This window comes from Leptonychotes weddellii, chromosome 3 (genome assembly GCF_054177405.1).
Source record: "Leptonychotes weddellii isolate Sample4059 chromosome 3, ASM5417740v2, whole genome shotgun sequence".
In the NCBI taxonomy this organism is placed as follows: domain Eukaryota; kingdom Metazoa; phylum Chordata; class Mammalia; order Carnivora; family Phocidae; genus Leptonychotes; species Leptonychotes weddellii.
In genome coordinates this window covers 122122874-122145380 of record NC_138371.1, presented here as the reverse complement: position 1 = coordinate 122145380, position 22507 = coordinate 122122874, and the positions used below count along the sequence as shown (strand labels likewise).

The following is a 22507-nucleotide window of genomic DNA, read 5'->3' as shown; positions in this document are numbered from 1 at the left end:
ATGTTTTTTGCAGCACATCATGATATTAATAAAAATAAAACAAAAGAATTCATAAATTGGGATATTTTTACTGGACAGAATATTTTAACCACTTAAAAATACAATTTTGAACAACAAAAACATGCAAAGATGCTTTTGTAGGGAAAAGTGCTAGTGATCAAACTATTTAGACATTGTGATTACAGTCTTATAAAGGAAAGACTTTAGAAAAAGGAAAAAACTAGAAGGAAAAACCAAAATGTCACAATTGTTCAGATTAGTCATTTCTCTTTCTCTGCTTTAAGAGCTATAACTTCACTCCATTTTAAAAGTAAGCTAATAGGGCGCCTGGGTGGCTCAGTTGGTTAAGTGACTGCCTTCAGCTCAGGTCATGATCCGGCAGTCCCAGAATCGAGTCCTACATCGGGCTCCCTGCTCAGCGGGGAGTCTGCTTCTCCCTCTGACCCTCCCCCCTCTCGTGCTCTCTCTCTCTCATTCTTTCTCTCTCAAATAAAATAAAATCTTTAAAAAAATAAAATAAATAAAAATAAAAGTAAACTAATAGATGTGCCAGTGATTAAGATTGAATTTTTATTTTATTATATGTGAACTCTTTTATGGTGAAATATGTAAGTAATACATGAATATAGTGAGTAGAAATAAATTCCTTTTACCCACTCCTCTGATTTGGTCATACCTAACAGTTCAGGTTTCCAGTTTCACTTCATTTGTATGAGTTCGTCCATCAATGTATATTTTTTCTATTGTCTTTTTATGAAAAAGGGATCATACGTACCCTGTTGTTCTGTGGCAGGGTTTTTTTCACTGTGCTGTGCCTTAGTGATCTATGTCATTACATTATTCTTTCAGGAGCTTCATAGTTATTCATTCAGTCAGTCAAAGTATTGCCATCATGACAACCAATCAAAATATTTATTGAGATCCTATTATATACCAATAAATAGAAAGCAAATATACAAACAAAATCAGTTGTGATAGTATAAAGAGCTTTTACAGAAATAGGGTAATGTGATGCATTCCTGAAGAGAGGGGAATTACATTAAATAGAGCAATTAGGAAAACCTTCTCTGAGCCTCTGAAGAGTTAGAGAAGTTGGAAGGAATGAGACAGGGAAACCAGGAATAATCCTGGCAAGTTCGCCAGATAGAAAGAACCATCCTCGTGCGCCTGGGTGGCTCAGTCGTTAAATGTCTGCCTTTGGCTCAGGTCATGATCCCAGTGTCCTGGGATTGAGCCCCGCGTCGGGCTCCCTGCTCAGTGAAGAGCCTGCTTCTCCCTCTCCCACTCCCCCTGCTTATGTTCCCTCTCTCACTGTCTCTCTCTCTGTCAAATAAATGGAAAAAATCTTAAAAAAAAAAAAAAAGAACCATCCTCATTGGAACGTAGTGCAGTGGAGGAAAGAGAAGTACAAGATGTGGTGGAAGCAGACTACAGGACTTCCTTAAGCAGAATAAGCCCATTTATTAAACATTGATAAGCTTATTTGTGGAACATAAGGAATAGCATGGAGGACTTTAGGAGAAGGAAGGGGAAAATGAAGGGGGGGAAATCGGAGGGGGAGATGAACCATGAGAGACTATGGATGCCAAGAAACTGAAGGATTTAGAGGGGCTGGGGGTGGGGGGATGGGTTAGCCCAGTGATGTATTAAGGAGGGCATGTATTGCATGGAGCACTGGGTGTTATACACAAACGATGAATCATGGAACACTACATCAGAAATTAATGATGTACTGTATGGTGACTAACATAACATAATAAAATTAAATTTTAAAAAATCGATGAAAATATTTCTTGATTTACAATACAAAACAAAACCTTCTCTCTCTTCTCCGCAAAAAAAAAAAATCCATGGTACAATATCTTGTGCTAAGTTACCCAAAAGATACTTTGCTCTATTTTTGTATGGAAACAGATTAGAAAAGTTGTTACTTTCTTAATACCCTCTCGACAAAAGTTTTAATTTTACCCCATCTTAGGAAGTTTGAGTAAGTCAGTCACTTATCTAATAAGCTACTGTGGTCCTACTTTTTCTGACAACCCTAAATAATAGATTTGGAGCTCTGGTTTTCTTTCATTCTAATTTGGGTTCTCTGAAAAAATTGAGCTTATGCATGTAAATTAATGTAAACATACACAGAATTATTTTATAATAGCTAATACAAGTTTACTAGTGTCAGACTGTTCAGAGTACTTTGAAAACATATGCATTATTTAATTCCTAGAACAACTTTCTATGTACTCTTTTCCCTATCTTACAGATGACTAAACTGAAGCAAGAGCCTGTTTAATAAGAAATTCAGTCAGTATCTTTCCAAGATCTATGTATATCACTAGATTAATAAAAAGAATTTGCAAGCCTTAATAGAACTGGTATTTGAATGAAATAATAGTTAATACTAGCAGCATTTACTTGTTACAGTCTGTAATATCAAAAGCATAATTTTTCAGGCCATAAATCTTGCAACAGTTCTTTTAAAGAATTTCTTGCCCAGTATTATGAGGAAGATGTAATTTTGTAAAATAAGTCCTATGTCATAAAAGAAAGTCATGCTGATGGTTTTGTTTTGCTTTGTTTTGTTTCAGTTTGTTTTTATAGTTTGGGTAGCTATAGCTCTTTTACTAAATTGTGAGCTGTGAAGTATAGGTCAGGGTGTGTGTGTGTGTGTGTGTGTGTGTGTGTGTGTGTAGTTGTTTTGCATGCTGTAGTTCATTTAGAGCACCAAACTAAATGTATTCACTTACTCCATAAATATTTGACCACTAATAAAATGCCACATGCTGTGCTGAAAGCTGGAGATAGAATGAAAAACAAAGGGTAGGCATGGCCCCTGCCCTCAGAACTTAGGTTAGTAGATTAAGTCATGCAATAAATATAAGATTATATCTGTAGAGTGCCAGAACAGAGATATAGTGCTGTAAGAATATATAATAATAGGGGAACTAGGCCTTGACAGGGATGTCAAAAGAAATTTCACTAAGGAAGGATGATGAACTGAAATTTAAAGAAAAAGTAGTAGTTGGGCACTGTGGACCATGGGGGTTAGTGTGGGGACGGTATTGCAGAGACCAACATTTGAAAAGTACTGAACAGGACACATTTGAGGAACCAAAAAAAGAAGAAAAGCTCACTCATGTAACACAGGTTGCAGGGTATAGGGGAGAACATGGGCTAGACTTAGCCTCAGCTGCACACTCGGGAGTTGAGTGACCTGGGACAAGTCACTTAACCTTTCTGAATCTGTTTCTTTTTCCATAAAAGAGTATAATGGTATTATATTTCCTAACATGCTAGAAATAATTGTATTAGATGGAAGTGTTTATCTTACTATTGCGCTTCATTGAAAGGCTTCTTTGAAATTGTTTTCAGTCCCGTTCTGTCAAGATATATTGACATCTTTATTTTAATAATGCTTAAAATTAAACATGTCTTGCCGTTTACTCATTACCTTTTTACTTTCAGAATTTTTATCCCTTTCCTTTTTCTTTTTATGGTCACTGGAACATCTGACTCTAGGCTTCCTGAGACTCAACCTACTCTCCCACTTCCTAATCCCCATATCCATACAAGGGGATTGTCATTTCAGTAGCTTCCTAGCTAGACTTCATTTAACCTGACAGCTTTACTTCAAGAGTGGTTTTGATCGCTGCCTAACAAAGACCACAGTCTGCCTGAAAAATTAAAATATACTGTATTTTATATGTATATGTATAATATAATGCAACCACTTCTTTTTTCATTTTTGCTTACTACCATTTAGTCTTTGTCAGTACTCAGACATATTTTTACATGGTCATGTCTACTTTCAGCTACTGACTAGAAGTGAATTGAGGATGGAAGCGTTGTGTAATGGAAAAGGAACTGAATTATTCAGGTCCTAGTCACTGATGAAATGTTGGGGTTCACGAGCGAACCGTCAAGAAAGAATTCTTGAGACATCTTCGGTGCAAAAAAAGTGGTTTTATTAAAGCACAGGGACAGGACCCCTAGGCAGAAAGAACTGTGCTGGGATTGTGAGGAGTAACTGATTATATACTCTCGAGTTGGGAGAGGGTTAGGGATAGCTTAAGTCTCTAAGGAATTTGGAAGTAAGGTTTCCAGACCTGGAGGGGCTAGCTGCCGTTAGGGTAAGGTCATTTACTAATACCTAGTAAAACCATAGTCTTGAGACCTTTCAGATGTTTATCAGTGGGCCATATGTTTGGAGGATGATTGCTAACATATATCTTGGGGAGAGTAGAGATAAAGGTAGTTTCCAAAGGGATTTTCAGATGTTAAAGACTGGATGGAGGTCAGCAGACTAATGTCAAGCTAAGGTTGCCTTTTGCCTTTAGCAAAGTATTAACATTGAGGCAGTTGAGTTCCTGGAGGAAGGTCACCATGGGTGTCCCAAGTACTTATCAAATGGGTTGTCAGTTATAAGGAAGTTTAATTTTTTTTTACTATATTTCTTTTACCTTTGTTCTCCACATCAGTCACTACTAGTTCAGTGACTTCAGAAGTTATTCAAACTTTCTGTAAAATGAAGATAGTTATATCTTTTTGGTCTACTTCAGAGGGTAATTTTAAGAATCAAATGAGATGCATATAAAAGCAGATTTTAGGGGCGCCTGGGTGGCTCAGATGGTTAAGCGTCTGCCTTCGGCTCAGGTCATGATCCCAGGGTCTCGGGATCGAGCCCCACATCGGGCTCCTGGCTAAGCGGGGAGCCTGCTTCTCCCTCTGCCTCTGCCTCTGCCCCTGCTCATGCTCTCTATCTCTGTGTCTCAAATGAATAAATAAAATCTTTTAAAAAAAATAAAAAATAAAAGCAGATTTTACTTCTTAAAGTTGTGTACAAATAGAAGACTCATTTCAGATCATTTCCAAACTATATTTTTTACCCTCATTATTCACCACTTTCTCTAGAACCACATCTCCTAAGACATCCTAAAGAATGTCCAAGTTTGGGGGCGCCTGGATGGCTCAGTCAGTAGAGCGTGCAACTGTTAATCTTGGGGTCGCGAGCACAAGCCCACATTGGCCATAGAGCTTACTTAAAAAAAAAATTGGGAAATAAAAAGAATATCCAAATTTGTATGTTTTGCTAACAACTAGAACTTCATCTAGAAAATCAGTTTCTTTTTTTTTAAAGATTTTATTTAGTCATTTGACAGAGAGACACAGTGAGAGAGGGAACCCAAGCAGAGGGAGTGAGAGAAGGAGAAGCAGGCTTCCCGCGGAGCAGGGAGCGCGATGCAGTGCTCGATCCAGGACCCTGGGATCATGACCTGAGCCGAAGACAGACGCTTAACGACTGAGCCACCCAGGCGCCACCTAGAAAATCAGTTTTCTTAATCTTTTCTAAATTATTTTCTCCATTGTTTCTCTGAAATGAAGAAGGGATTGGATTAAATAGATCCCTTTTGTTTTGTTCCTTTTAGTATATCCATCAGTTATCAAGTACCCCTCCAGGTTTTCCTGATCATGATATCAGTATCATCTTACATTTCCTCTTTACCTTTAATTCTTTAATGCCAAACTGAACTTCAAGCTTTATCAGTTCTTTTACTTCGAATTTCTAGGATCCACTCTTCCCCCAGCTTCCCACATACACAGATAGTTACTACCTCATCTTTACACGAGAGTTTCACAAGTAGGTTTATGGAAATCCACCTCCCTTTTCTTTACAACCCTTTGATAATTCTTTGAAACCAGCACCAGATAACAACATTTTTAGGCATTATTCATATTGAATCGATTCTCCACGGCCTCCCTGTCACCTGTTTCATACTGTTGACCGCTTACTACCTCAAAACCATTACCCTTGTCTTTCAAGACTTGACTGTCTTCCTCTTTCCTCTGTGATCCTCTTAATGGTCCTTTATGTTTCTCTTTTCCCTTAATCTGTGGTTCTCATGGGAGTGAAATTACTAGAGTGCTTTTCAAAATACACAATCATACATGTTCCTTAGACAACCAGCTTATAAGCATAAGCTTAAGAAAAGAAACTTCTCATTCCTATAATAATTACCCATTTATTTTTTACCAAATTATATCCCATCCCAAATCCTTTAAAATTTTATTTAAAATTCACATCTCATAAAGTTTTCCACAGCAACCCCAATGTAATTACTCCTTTTTTGTGCCTTAACATTTATGTGCAAGTAATAAAATACCTTTTTAATATAATGAGTTGGGATCAAGACTTTTTCTGTAACAGCAGATTTCTAGAAAAGTTGAAATTAGCAGTGTGTCTTAATTTTTTTAACTACATTTTCTAAATTCAACATTGTATCCTGGAAGTCTAGTTAGTTAAATGTTAAAAGTATAGATTAGTTAAAAATTTAGTTAGTAGTATTCTACCATTGTTGGGGCGCCTGGGTGGCTCAGTCGTTAAGCGTCTGCCTTCAGCTCAGGTCATGATCTCAGGGTCCTGGGATCGAGCCCCGCATCGGGCTCCCTGCTCCACGGGAAGCCTGCTTCTCCCTCTCCCGCTCCCCCTGCTTGTGTTCCTTCTCTCGCTATGTCTCTCTCTGTCAAATAAATAAAATCTTTAAAAAAAAAAAAGTAGTATTCTACCATTGTTAATTTTTTAGTTTTGACAAAAATACATTATTATGTAAGATGTTAGCAATAGAGGAAGCTGGGCAACAGGTATACAAGCACTCTGTATACTTATTACCTTCCCAACTTTTCTGTAAATTTAGATTTATTCCAAAATAAAAGCCTTTTTAAAATATTATATTTGGTTAGTTATGGTAAATAAATCATCTCACTCAGCCACTCACTTTTGTAGGTGAGACCTGGGACCCTAAAGGTTTGAGAGTTCAGTATCACCAAGCAAATTAGTGGCAGGTATTTTGCCTTCCTACTTAAGGTCATCTCTACCACCTATACTTTTCATGATGTAGTCAGTACCCACAAAGCCTGATAAAGTAAGCTTCAAAAAGTAGATGCCAGTTAATGCTTTTGGCTGACCTACCTTCAGAGTATTGTTTACTTACTTATTCTCACAGTTTAATACAGTTAGGATAATCTCATAAAATCAAGATACTCGAAAAGTTGTACATATATGTATGTTAACAGTATGTTTGTTTTAAAAAAGAAAAAAACTTGCACAGTTACAGGTTAATAGCCAGATGGATACTGATTAAAACAATCATTTTTAAGCCCACTGTAAATGAAACATAGTACTAAGACTTTTTTAAGGTAGTATGACAGTAAGTAAAATATACTTCTGTGATTTAACAGAAGCAGAATATATACAATAATAGCCTTCTAAATTTATCCAGGCTTTGAGAACTTTGAAAAGGGGAAAATGTCATGCTTGTGTGGAGATCACTTATTCTGCCTAATTCAAGATAGATATTACTAGCTTTTTAATCTTCCAGTCTGTTGGATGAAAAGTGATACCTTGTTTTAATTTACATTTTTTAATTATGAATGCATTTATACATCATTTCTTGCATTATCCATTTATATTTATATTTCTTTGGTCAGTCCATGACCTTTGTTCATCTTTTTCTTATTGTAAGACACTTTCTAAATTGAGGCAGTGAACCTTTTCAATACGGTACAAGTGGACTTTTTTCCATTCTTTTTTGACTGTACGTGGTGTTTGCACTAATAGTTTTGAATGGCGCATAATGGTCTTTAGATTTTTTATTGAACCCATCTGCCCTTTTATAACAGATTATATCTTGTCTACATGGACAGGTTTCTATTTGTAAGCCATTTTTTGTAAGTAGATACAGATATATTTTATTTAATCTTGAAACCTCATTAGATTTTCACTGTTCATTATACACATTACAGTTGTTTCAAAGAGTTTTAAATATTATGTTTTTGCAGGCCTCAGACATCCAGGCAAGGACAGTAGTACTCACCTGGTCACCTCCTTCCAGCTTCATTAATGGTGAAACAAATGAGACTACTGTACCAGAGCTCTATAGTTATGAAATTCTAGTCTCAAGTACTGGAAAAGATGGGAAATACAGAAGTGTTTATGCGTAAGTATTTGTTAGGTTTTACTCCTCCCACTATGTAAGTCAGTGGTTTATCATAAAGAATTTAATACTAATTTTGTTCTGTTTTTCCCTCTTACTGCTTTTATTTTGAATCTATAAATTGACAAGTGATACTGATTTCAGTCTATGGAGTCCACATGCCAGCTGGTACATGTCTGTCTACACTCCCTTGGAATAATTGCTTTCATTGGCCACATTCAGCTTTAGTATTTTTCAGTAGGCTCCCTAGCAGATGTTTCACTATTCACATATTCCTGAGACATAAATGTGAATTGTCGTATATAGAAGCCCAGAACAGAAGTAGGGAACTGTTAGATTGTAAACTCATGAAATGTAACGCTCCTCTAAGGAGTTGGATTTAATTCTTAATATGTCAGTTGTATTGAATATGTAAAATGTAATTGTATTGTATTTGTAAAATGCAATCATAAATATTGTAAAATGAATTTAGTACCATTGTTTCTCATTTGTATGTTGGTATGTTAATAATCATATTTTGAAAACCTATCATAATTCTCTTTCCTTGGTTCAAAAGTGTTGTTATACACCAAAAGCCTTAGAAAGAGTCAGTGACTAAAATTGTGACATTTATGACTGACAGTTGTAAAATAATTTTTTATCCTTACTCATGTAGAAGAAGTTGCTTATCTAATGAAAAGTAAAGAGTAAAGTCAATTATTAATAATAATTTAAACACTGGGAAGATTGTAAAGGAAGTGGTTAGTCACTGGAATGATCATAATTAACATAGAACACTGGACACATCAGTTCTTGGTATCTTTTCAAAAAATAGCTAATAATAAGGAAGAAAGGAAAGTGAAAGTGCTCCAGTATTTATCTAGTTACATAAGGTTAGAAAAATATCCTGTCTCCTTCTCTCTATTGAGATTTCCTTGTATTTATTCTATTCGTATTTCTTAAAAGAGACAAAGCTACCTACGGGGTAAATAGGTGATAAAGGACCATCAACATAAGGTTTCTTTTTGTGGTAACGGCTGTTTCTAGTTAGATATGGCTGCTTGCTAAGGGGAAGCATTTGTCTCCATTTGCAGCCTGATCAGAGAGCACAAGAGGGACATTAGTCACCTTCTTTACACCAATTAAGGTCTCTCTCTGAGGATGCGACTGCAACTGCCCAATTCATTAAAGTGTACTTTCCTCAGTGGGACGTGTTTTCTTTCTTATATTTAGTGGTTTTGATTTGAGAAGTGGCGGTGGAGGGGGTCCATAAAGTGGAGAGGAGAGAAACTTGGCTGAAGGAAAAGGAACAGAGAATAGTGGTTTTTAAAAAAAGAAGTAGAAAATGGGCTGGGTTTTTTAGCCATATATATAAGTAATAGTTGTATCAAATGATTATTTTAAGAAAATGTGTGCTATTATATTTGAAAATGTGAAAATGTAATAGTGCCCATGAATGAAATGCTTTACTTCAAATTACTCACTTTTTTTATGATCTACTCATTAAACTCTTACTATTTTAAGATTCCATTTTATATTCTAACAAAATGCAGAAGTGGCACACACCTTGCAGAAATTTGGTGGTTTTGCTTTCAGTAATACACAGGTTATTTATCATTTTAATTGTGCAAGGTGAATTTTTAAATAATTGAAACTGGTTTCATTTCTTTAATAAGCTAAATATCTTCCCTGACTACACTAAAAAACAAACAAAAAAACAAGTCTGGCTTATACCATTAATTTGCTTGGGACACCTCTTGTTTTTGCTTTTTTGGGTTTTTTTTAATTTAGTGATTCATCACTTATATACAGCACCCAGGTGCTGATCAAAAAAAGTCACCTCCTTAATTCCCATCACCCATTTAGCCCATCCCCCCACCTCCCTCCATCAACCCTCAGTTTGTTCTCTATCCTTAACTCTTATGGTTTGCTTCCCTCTCTCTTTTTCTTTTTTTTTTTCCTTCCCAAATGTTCATCTGTTTTGTTTCTTAAATTCTACATATGAGTGAAAGCATATGGTATATGTCTTTCTCTGACTGATTTATTTCACTTAGCATTATACCCTCTATACCTTCTGTTCCATTGATCTATGTGTCTGTTTTTCTACCAGTACCATACTGTCTTAATGACAACAGCTTTGTAGTAGAATTTAAAGTCCAAGGCAAATGGCAAGGTTTCATACTTTTTGCTGGCTGAGTAATATGCCATTGTGTGTGTGTGGATGTGTGTGTGTGTGTGTGTGTCTGTCTCTGTCTGTCTGTCTGTTGGTCTAACATCTTCTTTATCCATCCATCAGTTGATTGGTATCTGGGCTCTTTCCATAATTTGGCTATTGTTGATAGTGCTGCTATAAACACTAGGTTGCATGTGCCCCTTTGAATCAGTATTTTTGTATCCTTTGGATAAATACCTAGTAGTGCAATTGCTGGGTCATAGGGTTAGTTCGATTTTAACTTTTTGAAGAACCTCCTTACTGTTCTCCAGAGTGACTGCACTAGTTTGCATTCCCACCAACAGCGTAAGAGGGTTCCCCTTTCTCCGCATCCCCGCCATCATCTGTCATTTCCTGACTTGTTAATTTTAGCCATTCTGACTGGTGTGAGGTGGTATCTCATTGTGGTTTTGATTTGTTTCCCTGATGATGAGTGATGTTAAGCATCTTTTCATGTGTCCATTAGCCATCTGGATGTCTTCTTTGGAAAAGTGTATATTCACATCTGCCCATTTCTTAACTGGATTATTTGTTTTGGGGATGTTGAGTTTGATAACTTCTTTATAGATTTTGGATACTAATCCTTTATCAAATATATCATTTGCAAATATCTTCTCCCATTCCGTAGGCTACCTTTTCATTTTGTTGATTGTTTCCTTCACTGTGCAGAAGCTTTTTATCTTGGTGAAGTCCCAATAGTTGATGTTTGCTTTTGTTTCCCTTGCCTCCAGTGACGTGTCTAGTAAGAAATTGAGGTCAGAGAGGTTGCTGCCTGTTTTCTCCTAGGATTTTGTTGGTTTCCTATCTCACATTGATGTCTTTCATGCATTTTGAATTTAATTTTGTGTATAGTATAAGAAGGTAATGCAATTTCATTCTTACGCATGTGGCTCTCCAGTTTTTCCAATACCATTTGTTGAAGAGATTCTTTTTTCCATTGAATATTCTTCCCTGCTTTGTGGAAGATGAGTTGAGCATGTAGTTGTGGGTCCATTTCTGGGTTTCCTCTTTTGTTCCATTGATCTATGTGTCTGTTTTTCTACCAGTACCATACTGTCTTAATGACAACAGCTTTGTAGTAGAATTTAAATTCCAGAATCGTGATGCCTCCAGCTTTGCTTTTCTTTTTCGGGATTGCTTTAGCTATTTGAGTTCTTTTGTGGTTCCGTACAAATTTTAGGATTGTTTGTTCTAGCTCTGTGAAAAATGCTGGAGGTATTTTGATAGGAGTTGAATTGAATGTATAGATTGCTTTGGACAGTACAGACATTTTAACAGTCTTCTTCCAATCCATGAGCATGGAATGTTTTTTCCATTTCTTTGTGTCCTCTTCAATTTCTTTCATAGTTTTCAGAGTACAGATCTTTTACCTCTTGGGTTAGGTTTATTCCTAGGTATCTTACATTTTTTGGTGCAGTTGTAAATGGGATCAATCCCTTGATTTCTTTTTCTCCTGCTTCATTATTTTGGTGAATGGAAATGCAAAAAATTTCTGTACATTGATTTTATATTCTGCAACTTCGCTGAATTCATTTTCAATTTTTTGGTGGTCTTTTGGGTTTTCTACATAGAGTATCGTGTTGGATGCAAATAGTGAAAGTTTGACTTCCGATTTGGATGCCTTTTCTTTCTTTTTGTCTGATTGCTGGGGCTAAGACTTCCAGTACCATGTTAAATAGTAGTGAAGAGAGTGGACATCCCTGTCTTGTTCAGGACTATAGAGGAAAAGCTCTCAGTTTTTCCCCATTGAGGATATTAGCTGTGGGTCTTTCATATATGGCCTTTATGATGTTGAGATATGTTCCATCTATACCTACTTTGTTAAGGGTTTTTATCAAGAATGGATGCTGTATTTTGTCAGATGCTTTTTCTGCATCTATTGAGAGGATCATATGATTCTTATCCTTCCTTTTATTAACGTGGTGTATCACCTTGATTGGTTTTTTAATATTGAACCACTCCTGCAGCCCAGGAATAAATCCCACTTGATTATGGATTTCAGTTTTTTCAATGTTGAATTTCTCTTGTTGGGATTTTTTGCATCCATGTTCATGAGGGATATTGGCCTGTAATTCTCCTTTTTAGTGGGGCCTTTGGTTTTGGAATCAAGGTAATGCTAGACTCATAGAATGAGTTTGGAAGTTTTCCTTCCATTTCGTTTTTTTTTGGAACAGAAATTTGTGAGAATAGGTATTAACTCTTCTTTTTTTTTTTTTTTTTTGAAGATTTTATTTATTTATTTGACAGAGAGAGACAGCGAGAGAGGGAACACAAGCAGGGGGAGTGGGAGAGAGAGAAGCAGGCTTCCCGCCGAGCAGGGAGCCCGATGCGGGGCTCGATCCCAGGACGCTGGGATCATGACCTGAGCCGAAGGCAGACGCTTAACGACTGAGCCACCCAGGTGCCCCGTATTAACTCTTCTTTAAATGTCTGGTAGAATTCCCTTGGGAAGCCATCTGGCCCTGGGCTTTTGTTTGTTGGGAGATTTTTGATTACTGATTCAATTTCCTTGCTGGTTATGGGTCTGTTCAAATTCTCTATTTCTTCCTCTTTCAGTTTTGGTAGTTTGTATGTTTCTAGGAATTCGTCCTGTTCTTTGACTGCCTTGTTTGATGGCATATAATTTTTCATAATATTCTCTTATAATTGTATGTGCTGTCAGTTGTGATCTCTCCTGTTTCATTTGTGATTTTATTATTTGGGTCCTTTTCTCTTTTCTTTTTGTAAGTCTGGCCTAGCAGTTTATCAATTTATTAATTCTTTCAAAGAACCAGCTCTTAGTTTCGTTGATCTGTTCTACTGGGTTTTTTTGTTTGCTTGTTTCTGTATTGTTTATTTCTGCTCTAATTTTTATTATTTTCCTTCTGCTGGCTTTAGGCTTTATTTGCTGTTCCTTTTCTGGCTCTTTTAGGTATAAGGTTAGGTTGTGTATCTGAGACTTTTCTTGCTTTTTGAGGTAGGCCTATATTGCAAGGACCTCTTAGGTCCTTTTTGGATCACCTTTGCTGCATCCTAAAGGTTTTGGACTGTTATGTTTTCATTTTCATTTCATTTCATTGAAGTTTTTTAATTTCTTCTTTAATTTTCTAGTTAACCCATTCATTCTTTCATTGGATATTCTTCAACCTCCATGTATTTGTGATCTTTCCAAATTTTTTCTTGTGGTTGACTTCAAGTTTCATAGCACTGTGGTCTGAAAATATGCATGGTATGATCCCAGTCTTTTTGTAACAGTTGAGGCCTGATTTGTGACCCAGTACGTGATGTTTTCTGAAGAATGTTCCATGTGCACTTCAATGTGTATTCTGCTGCTTTAGGATGAAATGCTCTGAATGTGTCTGTTAAGTCCATCTGGTCCAGTATGTCATTCAAAGCCCTTGTTTCCTTGTTGATCTTCTGCTTAGATGATCTGTCCCTTTGTAAGTGGGGTGTTAAAGTCCCCTACTATTATTGTAATATCAGTGAGTTTCTTTAAGTTTGTTATTGATTTATATATTTGGGTATTCCCAAGTTGGGGGCAGAAATATTTATAATGTTAGATCTTCTTGATGAACAGACCCCTTAATTATGATATAATGCCCTTCATCTCTTATTACAGTCTTTGGTTCAAAATCTAGTTTGTCTGATATAAATATGGCTACTCCAGCTTTTTTTTTTTTTTTTTTTGGTGTCCATTAGCATGATAGATGGTTCTCCATCCCCTCACTTTCAATCTGCAGCTGTCTTAGGTCTAAAATGAGTGTCTTGTAGGCAGCATATAGATGGATCTTACTTTTTATCCATTCTGCTACCCTATGTCTTTTGATTGAAGCATTTAGTCCGTTTACATTCAGAGTGATTATTGATAGATAGGAATTTAGGTGCCATTGGGTTACCTGTAAAGTTGGTGTTCTGGTGATGTTCTCTGTTCCTTTGTAGACTTTGTTGTTTTTGGTCTTTTATTCCCCATTCAAAGAGTCCTCTTTAATATCTCTTGCAGGATTGGTTTAGTGGTCATGAACTCTTTTCGTTTTTGTCTGTCTGGGAAATTGTTTATCTCTCCTTCTATTGTGAATGACAGCCTTGCTGGATAAAGTATTCTTGACTGCATTTTTTCCCATTCAGCATGTTGAATATATCCTGCCATTCTCTTCTGGCCTGCTAAATTTCTGTGGACAGGTCACTGCAAACCTGATCTACTGCGACCCTGTCTGTCTTCCCTTGTAGGTTAAGGACTTTTTTTTCCCTTGCTGCTTTTAGGATTCTTTCCTTGTCTGTGTTTTTTGTGAATTTGACTATGATATGCCTTAGTAATGGCTGGCTTTTGTTGAATTTAATGGGAGTTCTCTGTGTTTCTTGGATTTCAATGTCTGTTTTCTTCCCCCAGATTAAGGAAGTTTTCAGCTGTAATTTGCTCAAATAAAACCTTCTGCCCCTTTTTCTTTCTTCTTCTTCTGGGACTCCTGTGATCAAATGTTAGTATGTTTTAAGGGGCCACTGAGTACCCTAACTTGACATTTGTGATCCTATACCTTTATTTCCCTCTTCAGCTTCATTATTTTCCATAATTTTATCTTCTATGTCTGTATCCTCTGCTTCGTCCATCCTTGTTATCATTGCATCCAGTCGGTTTTGCCTCTTGGTTATAGCATTTTTTATTTTGGCCTGACAAGTTTTTAGTTCTTTTATCTCTGCAGTAAGGGATTCTCTAGTATCTTCTATGCTTTTCTCAAGCCCAGCTAGTATCCTTATAATTGTCGTTTTAAATTGTTGTTGTTGTTGTTTTAAATTCTTATTCAGGCATCTTATTTATATCTGTATTGATTAAGTCACTGGCTGTTAACTTCTTCCTGTTCTTTCTTTTGGGGTGAATTCCTCTGTCTTGTCATTTTGTCTAGGTCACTGTTTTTTGGGGGTGATTTAGTTATACTCCTGCTCCTGAGAGTAATGGCTATATTAAGAAGAGGTTAAAAAAAAAAGAGGTCCTATACTGTCTTGGGCCTGGTGATTCAGGAGGTGTTTCAGAGTGTGCACTCTGCTGTTTTGTTTTGGCTGTTCCTTCCCTCAGGTCAGTCCTCTGCAGAGTTTCTCCTTGCCTGCAGTGGGTGGTGTTTGGACCTTGTCCACTATATGGCAGGTTTTAACTAGGTGTGTCTTGGTCTGCTTGTTAAAAGAAGCTAGATCCAAGAGGGAGGAAGGAAGGGAGGGAGGGAGGAGAGAGAGAGAGAGGGAAGGAAGGAAGGAAAGGAAAGGAAAGGGAAGAGAAAGGAAAGGAAAGGAAAAAAGAAAGAAATGAGATCCTAGATCCTACTTCCCCTAGAGCTGAAGCTTTGCAGCACTCTATGATCAGGACACTTGGTGCATGTGAGGGGTTTGTTCTGGTCTTCTGGAGGGATGCACCTGCAGGGTACCGGCGGGGCAGGCAGGCGGGAGGGGTTGGTGTAAGCAGCTCCAGCCTCCATTATGGGGGCAGGGAGGTGCTGTGTTGCTCAGTGCTGATGGGTGTGGGGGAAATGGTGTTGCCCTGCTCTCCTCCCCGGACTGGGGAGTTCGTGCCTGCCAATCTTCAGGAAGCCCTCTCAGAAGAGTAAACAGTCACCCCTCTTGTGTCCCCAGCTTCTGTCAGGTCTCTGCCAGGTGGCACAGTACTCCTGTGTTTTATCTCAGGCACGAGGCTGGGTTTCAAAACTCCCAATTTTATGTACTCTTGCTGATCCTCTAGGGGAGAGTCTCGCCACACTGTGGTCAGTGCCAGTTTGTCCCAGAAACGCAGTCGCACAACTGCACAGTGGTTCAGAGTTTATGGTAAAGTGCAGCAAAAAGCAGCACCAAGGTTTGCTGCCCTCAGCCAGTGTCTGTATTCCCATGCTAGTGAACAGAGATGCACATTGGTGCTGCCAGTTCTTTTGTCCCCGAGAGCGGCCATCCACCATTCCCAAATGTACTCCAGAAAGGGGAACTGTTTTTCCCTGTGTGACCCAGGGGATCCTCAGACCACACTGCCCGCTCCCGGGTCTCTGCATTCCTTCCCCACCAGAGCACCGCTAAGCCTGCCAAGCACAACCCCGACAATGGCACGGACTTGTAAAACTTAAGACTTTGAGCTCTGCTGCTTATAAAAATTTGCTGTAGTCAGCCCCTCTCTTTTTCCCAGTCACTGGTTTTGGGGAAGATTTTTTTCTTGTGCAGTCCCCTGCCTGCTGCTTCACTTTCTCTCTCTCTCTCTCTCTCTCTCTCTCTCTCTCTCCTCTCTCCATGATCCGGTCTTCTGCCCCTCCACAGCACCCACATCTGTTCTCTCCCCAAATCAACTCTCCACAGCTCCTACCTTCCACAAGGTGGCCGTTTTTCTACCTGTAGACATGCAGCTTTGTTCTCTCAGTCCTCAGATTGATTTCTTGGGTGTTTAGAATGATTTGATATTTATCTAGCTGTATTGGAGGGACGAGGCAAGCTTAGGGCCCCCTACTCTTCCACCATCTTAATTCCTCTCTGCACCCACTGTGTGGACACCTTTCTGTTTTAAAGTGGTATGCAGGTACATAACTTAAGTTTGGCACATAACCTTATTACACAAATTCCATATTGGTGGAATCTGAATATGGTTACAATTGGTAAAGTAAAAAGCAGTATAATTTCATAAACTGCCACAAACTGAAGTGTACATAATGTAAATCCTCTGGAAATGCTTGTTTATCAGACCGTGAAATGTTCCTTTTTTTACCCCAGAGGAGAAGAAACAAGTGTCACTTTAAATGATCTCAAACCAGCTACAGATTACCATGCAAGGTAAGGAGTTCCTACATGTTGCCTTAATATGATCGAGTAGAGCATAGGTGGTTTTTTTAATAATTTCATTAAAAGCCTGGAATATAATTTTAAAAACATGAATTTGTGGACTTTGGTTCTTCTTTTGGTACAATTAACAAAAACAAAAAAACAAAAACGTTTAACTAAAATGTTATGTTGAAGGGTCAGTCATCCTGTTTGTAGGACCTTGGGATTGGAATGAATATACAGATAATAAGTATAATGTCTGCATATCTAATTTAGCACATGGAAAACTCCCTGCTTTTGAAATTTTCCCAGAACAGAAGCATTAATAATAGTTGGTTTGTACTTAATGTATTTTTACTACATCATGTTCTAGAAAGAGTTTGGGATATTAAATTAAAAATTTCACAGCACTTAGGGGTGCCTGGCTGGCTCAGTCAGTAGAGCATGCAACTCTTGATCTTGGGGTTATGAGTTTAAGCTCCACATTAGGTGTAGAGATTACTTAAAAATAAAATCTTAAAAAAAATTCACAACATTTAACTGAGAGGTAACTTAGATACTGTTTTATTCTGCAAGTTCTATTATAATTTACCAACATTTTACATACTAAAGCCTCCCCAGCTGGGACTCATTAATCTATATTTGGTTAGTCACCTCGATTTGTGGTTGGGATTAATCCTATTAAACTATTAAGTCTTCAATTACACTTTCTGTGGATGAAGCCGAAGTATTGTCCAACTTAGCACTATTCAAACTGTGGACTGCAACCATTATTAAATCATGAAATTTTATGAGTTATATTCAGCATTTTTTTAATTAAATAATCAAATGGTATAGAAGGTATCTGTATATTACCCTTAGGGATATTGTTTCAGGACACTTGTCTTTCTTTTGTGTGTGTGTGTGTGTGTGTGTGTGTGTGTGAGCAAGTACATATCACACAGACAGTTGTCACAACTTAAGATGTATTTTTTACTTTGTGTTATAGTCAAAAAAAAAAAAGGGATGAAAGCTGCTGGTCTAGCCTATATTTCTTTTTTTAAGAGCCATCCTTTACTTTGATGCGCATATTTTTTTTTCTTTTAAAGACTTTATTTTTAAGTAATCTCTACACGCAACATGGGGCTTGAAATCCCAACCTAGAGATCAAGAGTCACATATTCTACCAACTGAGTTAGCCAGGTGCCCACCCTTGTTTTCTTGATAGAACATTTGGAGGGCACCTTACTGATTTGCCAAGTACTTAAAGGCTGATGGCTGTTGGAGGTAGGATACAACGATTCTGCTGATTAAAACTATTTATTTTATGGCCATAGAGTCCAGGCAGAATACAATTCCATGAGGGGCACTCCTTCAGAAGCTGAAAGCTTTACCACCTTAAGCTGTGAACCTGACATACCTAATCCACCCAGGATAGCCAATCGGACCAAAAATTCACTCACTTTGCAATGGAAGGTAAGAATATTCTTTAGAGTATTTTCCAACTGGACATTTACTCCCTCCTCCCCCCACTAGTATTAAATTTCAGTTGTTCTTGTTTGGAGGCAAAGAAGAACTTTAAGCTAACTTGTTCTTTTTCTTTACATATATTAAATCTTGAAATAATATTCTTAGTGATTTTTCGTACTATATGTAAATATAGCAGAGAAGACTGATATATAATTAGCAGTCCTTATTATACTGGACATGGGATAACAGAATCTCAGCAGTGCTTCTCAAGTTCATTACAATGCCTTTATATCCTGAATTTTATCATAAAATGGGGTTCATAATAACTAGACTCATAGTTTTAGAAATATAAATATGATATCTTAAAGCAATATTCCATTAAATACTCTTTTAATAGAATAATATGTATGCTAATATATAAATGTTTGTGCCCAGCTGCACAAGAAGATACAATAAAATGGACAGACACCACAGAATTGATAATTCAGATAGCACAGACAGCATTGTCATTGGAGACTTGAATTACTAAAATGATACATGAATCTTGGTAAATTTCTGAACAAATTAAGTACAGTCTTTCTCAAATTGCAAAGTATTTACATTTTGGAAAAATCCAGTAACTTAAAACTATAGAAAAAATACCTTGTAAAATGGAATTAGGTTCTAGGCTCTGATAATTATAAACAGATATTTCACCTACATGAATGTCCAGGAGGACATTCTAAAGTCCTAGAGAAAGAGAAGAATTCTTCTTTGTATTGATTGTCCCACACTGTGCAAAATTGTTAGCATCCTTGATCCCCACCCATAAAAGTCAGCTTTTCTTCCCCCTGCCATTATTGTGATGGTCAGAAACACCCCCAACAAAATTTCTAAACAGCCCCTAGAAGGGAGTACTACCCCTCCTAGCAACCGTTAATTTGTAGTAAGAAAATAACTACTAGTCTTGATTTAATTATCTACTCTTACGCCAAGAGCAAAACTCAGGCCCTGGCTTTCTTTCTGAAAGCTGGTTTGGGGCTTATTAGTCCCTAGTTCTTCTGAGGATATTAGATGCTTTATGCAGTTAAAAAGTACTGTTAGCACATGTAAATCAGACAAGTATGTACATACATACATTTTTGTATGTGATAAGTATGACTAATTTCATGTCGCTTAGAGTAGCATTTTATTGGTAGGGCAGTTAAAGTAGCAGCCTGGTGCCCTTCATGTAGTTGAGATTTCAACAGGGTGTACTGCTCTTTGAAGATAAAATAACATTGAATTTTGAAATTTGTCTTTAACAATATCCCAACAAGTCTGTAAGATACAAACAGTGCCCTTAGGCCCTAGGTCTCTTAGTTGCCTACATAGGTTACCCAGGCTTATGCTCTTCTAGAAATGGTCCTGTATATGCAGAGTAATAGCATGGTTGGGGAAAGAGATAATCATTTTTACTGTTACTGGGGATAGTATTATGTATCTCAGAGTTGTGGGGAGGATTATCAGATAATATCTGTATAGCCCATAGCACAATACCTGGAACATAATAAGCATGATAACTGTTGTTGCTATTTAATGTTAAAATTGAAGAAAACTGGCTTAATGTAGTTTATGACTTAAATATCAGATCCTTTGACCCTACTGCCTCATATAATCTGAAAGTATTACTTGGGGGTTAACATGGCATGAGAATCATAGCATGGGTGGCAAGTGGGGTAGCAGTTGAGAGAAGTATTTTATCAACTGACATTGTTCAGAGTTGCCAGTGCACCGTGATGATAAAAAGCTAACTGAAGTTGGTCTTTTACCCTCTTATAATTACTAGTATCCACCAGACCTCTTGTTGCTCAGCTTCTGGAATACTGCTGGGTAGGAACGCTGGTTTTGTGTCAGAGCAAATTCAGCTCTGCTCTACTCTTAATGACTGATGTGGGGCAACTTATTTGGGTTCCTTAAAGCCTCCATTTCCTCTTTTGTATAGTTTGGATAATAGTACTACAAAGAGTTGATTTGAGGATTAAATGAGATAAGGTAAAGAACACTTTACACATAATAGTTTCCCCTCTAACTTGGAGAAATGGTCACAGGTTGTTGAAGGTATCACCATAGCCATGCTTCTTCCAGGGAGTTGAGGAGAATCCATTTCCTTGACTTGAAAAGCCTCACAAAATAAAGTAGAAAAAATTAAGCAAAATAAATGTGCGACCTTAGCAACTAGACTAGAGCAATCTGAAGGCATTAATTATGGGGAAATGTATTTTATACCACACACTTTTTGCTGAGATTTGCAATCTTCTCCACCTTGGGATTCTCTTCCTTTGCTGTTTGAGTTGAATTTCCCAAGGTTTCTTTTTCTGCCCCATCCATACTGTCATCACTTTTAACTGCCACGCCTGTAACTTACAGAGCAAATTCTGGTCATGTTCACCAGGTAAAAATTACAATTTTTAAGTACATCTGTGTTAATGTTCAACAAATCATTTGGACCTCCATGGTATAAAAGATTCTTTATTAAAAACTTGACCATTCTTGATTGCTCTTAACACGGTTGGCAATAGGGGTGCCTGGGTGGTTCAGTCAGTTAAGTGTCTGCTTCGGCTCAGGTCATGATCCTGGAGTCTGGGAATTGAGTCCCCACATCAGGCTCCCTGCTCAGCGGGGAATCTGCTTCTCCCTCTCCTCTGCCCCTCCCCCCACTCATGCTCGCTCACTCTCTCTCTTTCACTCCCTCTCTCAAATAAATAAATAAATCTTAAAAAAATAAAACCAAAAACCATGGTTGGCAATATTATATAAAAACCAGTAGAGTCCAGAGAATTATAGGAATTCTCTGGAGAATAATTTTAAAAGTTAAGATTATTTAATTTTGATAAAAGGAGTCTTAGAGTCAGTTGTCTTCAAATGGATGAAGCTATTATAAGGGGAGTAGAGATCCATTGTTCTGCATCTAAAGTGAGGACTAAAGAGGAAACAAGTTGAAATGGTAGAAAATTCAAGTAGAAATAAGGTTGAAATTCTTGACTTCTGGAGTGATTAAATACTAGAATAAAATGCTAAGGGAGACTGAAATTTTCACCACTGAAGATTAACAGATTGTTGAATGAGCAATCTTAGGTAATGGGGACATTGTGTCTAGAAGCAAAGATCCAGACAGTGTGACCTCTTGAAGTTCTTCTAAGCATCCTGGTTCTTTCATTCTCTAGTGTATCACACAGTATTACTTTTAGATTATAAGGTGAATTTTAATGAAAATGACAGGATCGATCCTAGGAACTTAAAGCTGATAAAACCTTCCGACAAAAGGCAAAGTGATTTTTTTAATGGATTATGAAAGTTAAGATCGTTCTTGCTACAAGAGATTGTTCAGTGTTCAGAAAAACTTGAACAGACTTGCTTTGTTTTCTTTCCTTGCATTTAAAAGGATTGTGGGGTTATATAATATATATATATATATATCTGTATTCTCTGTGCAGTTTTTCCAGAGTTAAGCTACAGAGAACATCTGCAACACAATTGATTCCTCAGATTCGATCCTCACACAGTATCTCTTACAAAAGTACTAATTTGTACTTTTTTTTTTTTTGGTATTTCTTTTAGGCACCTAGTGACAATGGTTCTAAAATCCAAAGCTTTATTTTAGAATGGGATGAGGTAAGTAAATTGAATCTTTTAAATTAGGAGAAAATTACATGTATATATCCTCAAGCAGAAATAATTTGTTTTAATAGTATTTTCCTCTTTAAAAACATTATGAATGATTTGGTGGTGCATGAGTGAATTAATGGTGTTCTTAGAAAACATTACAGACTGGACCTCCCTATGTTTTGTTTTGTTTTTTGTTTTTGACTTAAACCCCTCAAAGCTTTCACTTGGGTAATTACCTTGATGAAGGAATTTTTTTTTCACATCAGCCTTAAAAGCAGGTGTAACTTTTTACTATGGCTACTCTAACAAATTTCCACAACCTAATGGTTTAAAACAACACACACTCTCCTATAATTCCGGAAGCCAGAAATCCAATATGGCTCTCACTGGGCCAAAATCAGGGTGTCATTATAGCCATGCTGCTTCCAGGGACTCTAGAGGAGAATCCATTCTCCTGACTTTTCCAGCTTCTGGAGGCTCTCGTCATTACCAGGTC

At 37.2% G+C, this 22507-nt stretch overlaps 1 protein-coding gene across 3 annotated transcripts in view; it reads left to right on the top strand.

Moving 5' to 3' along the window:
- FNDC3A (fibronectin type III domain containing 3A) overlaps positions 1-22507 on the top strand; it is a 158597-nt gene that overhangs the window by 101857 nt on the left and 34233 nt on the right. For all 3 annotated transcript variants that reach the window (XM_006746812.3, XM_081814903.1, XM_006746813.3), the window contains 4 exons: positions 7834-7991; positions 16888-16947; positions 18252-18390; positions 21964-22017. In XM_006746812.3, coding sequence (XP_006746875.1) covers positions 7834-7991; positions 16888-16947; positions 18252-18390; positions 21964-22017 — 411 coding nt within the window. The remainder of the gene's footprint in view (positions 1-7833; positions 7992-16887; positions 16948-18251; positions 18391-21963; positions 22018-22507) is intronic.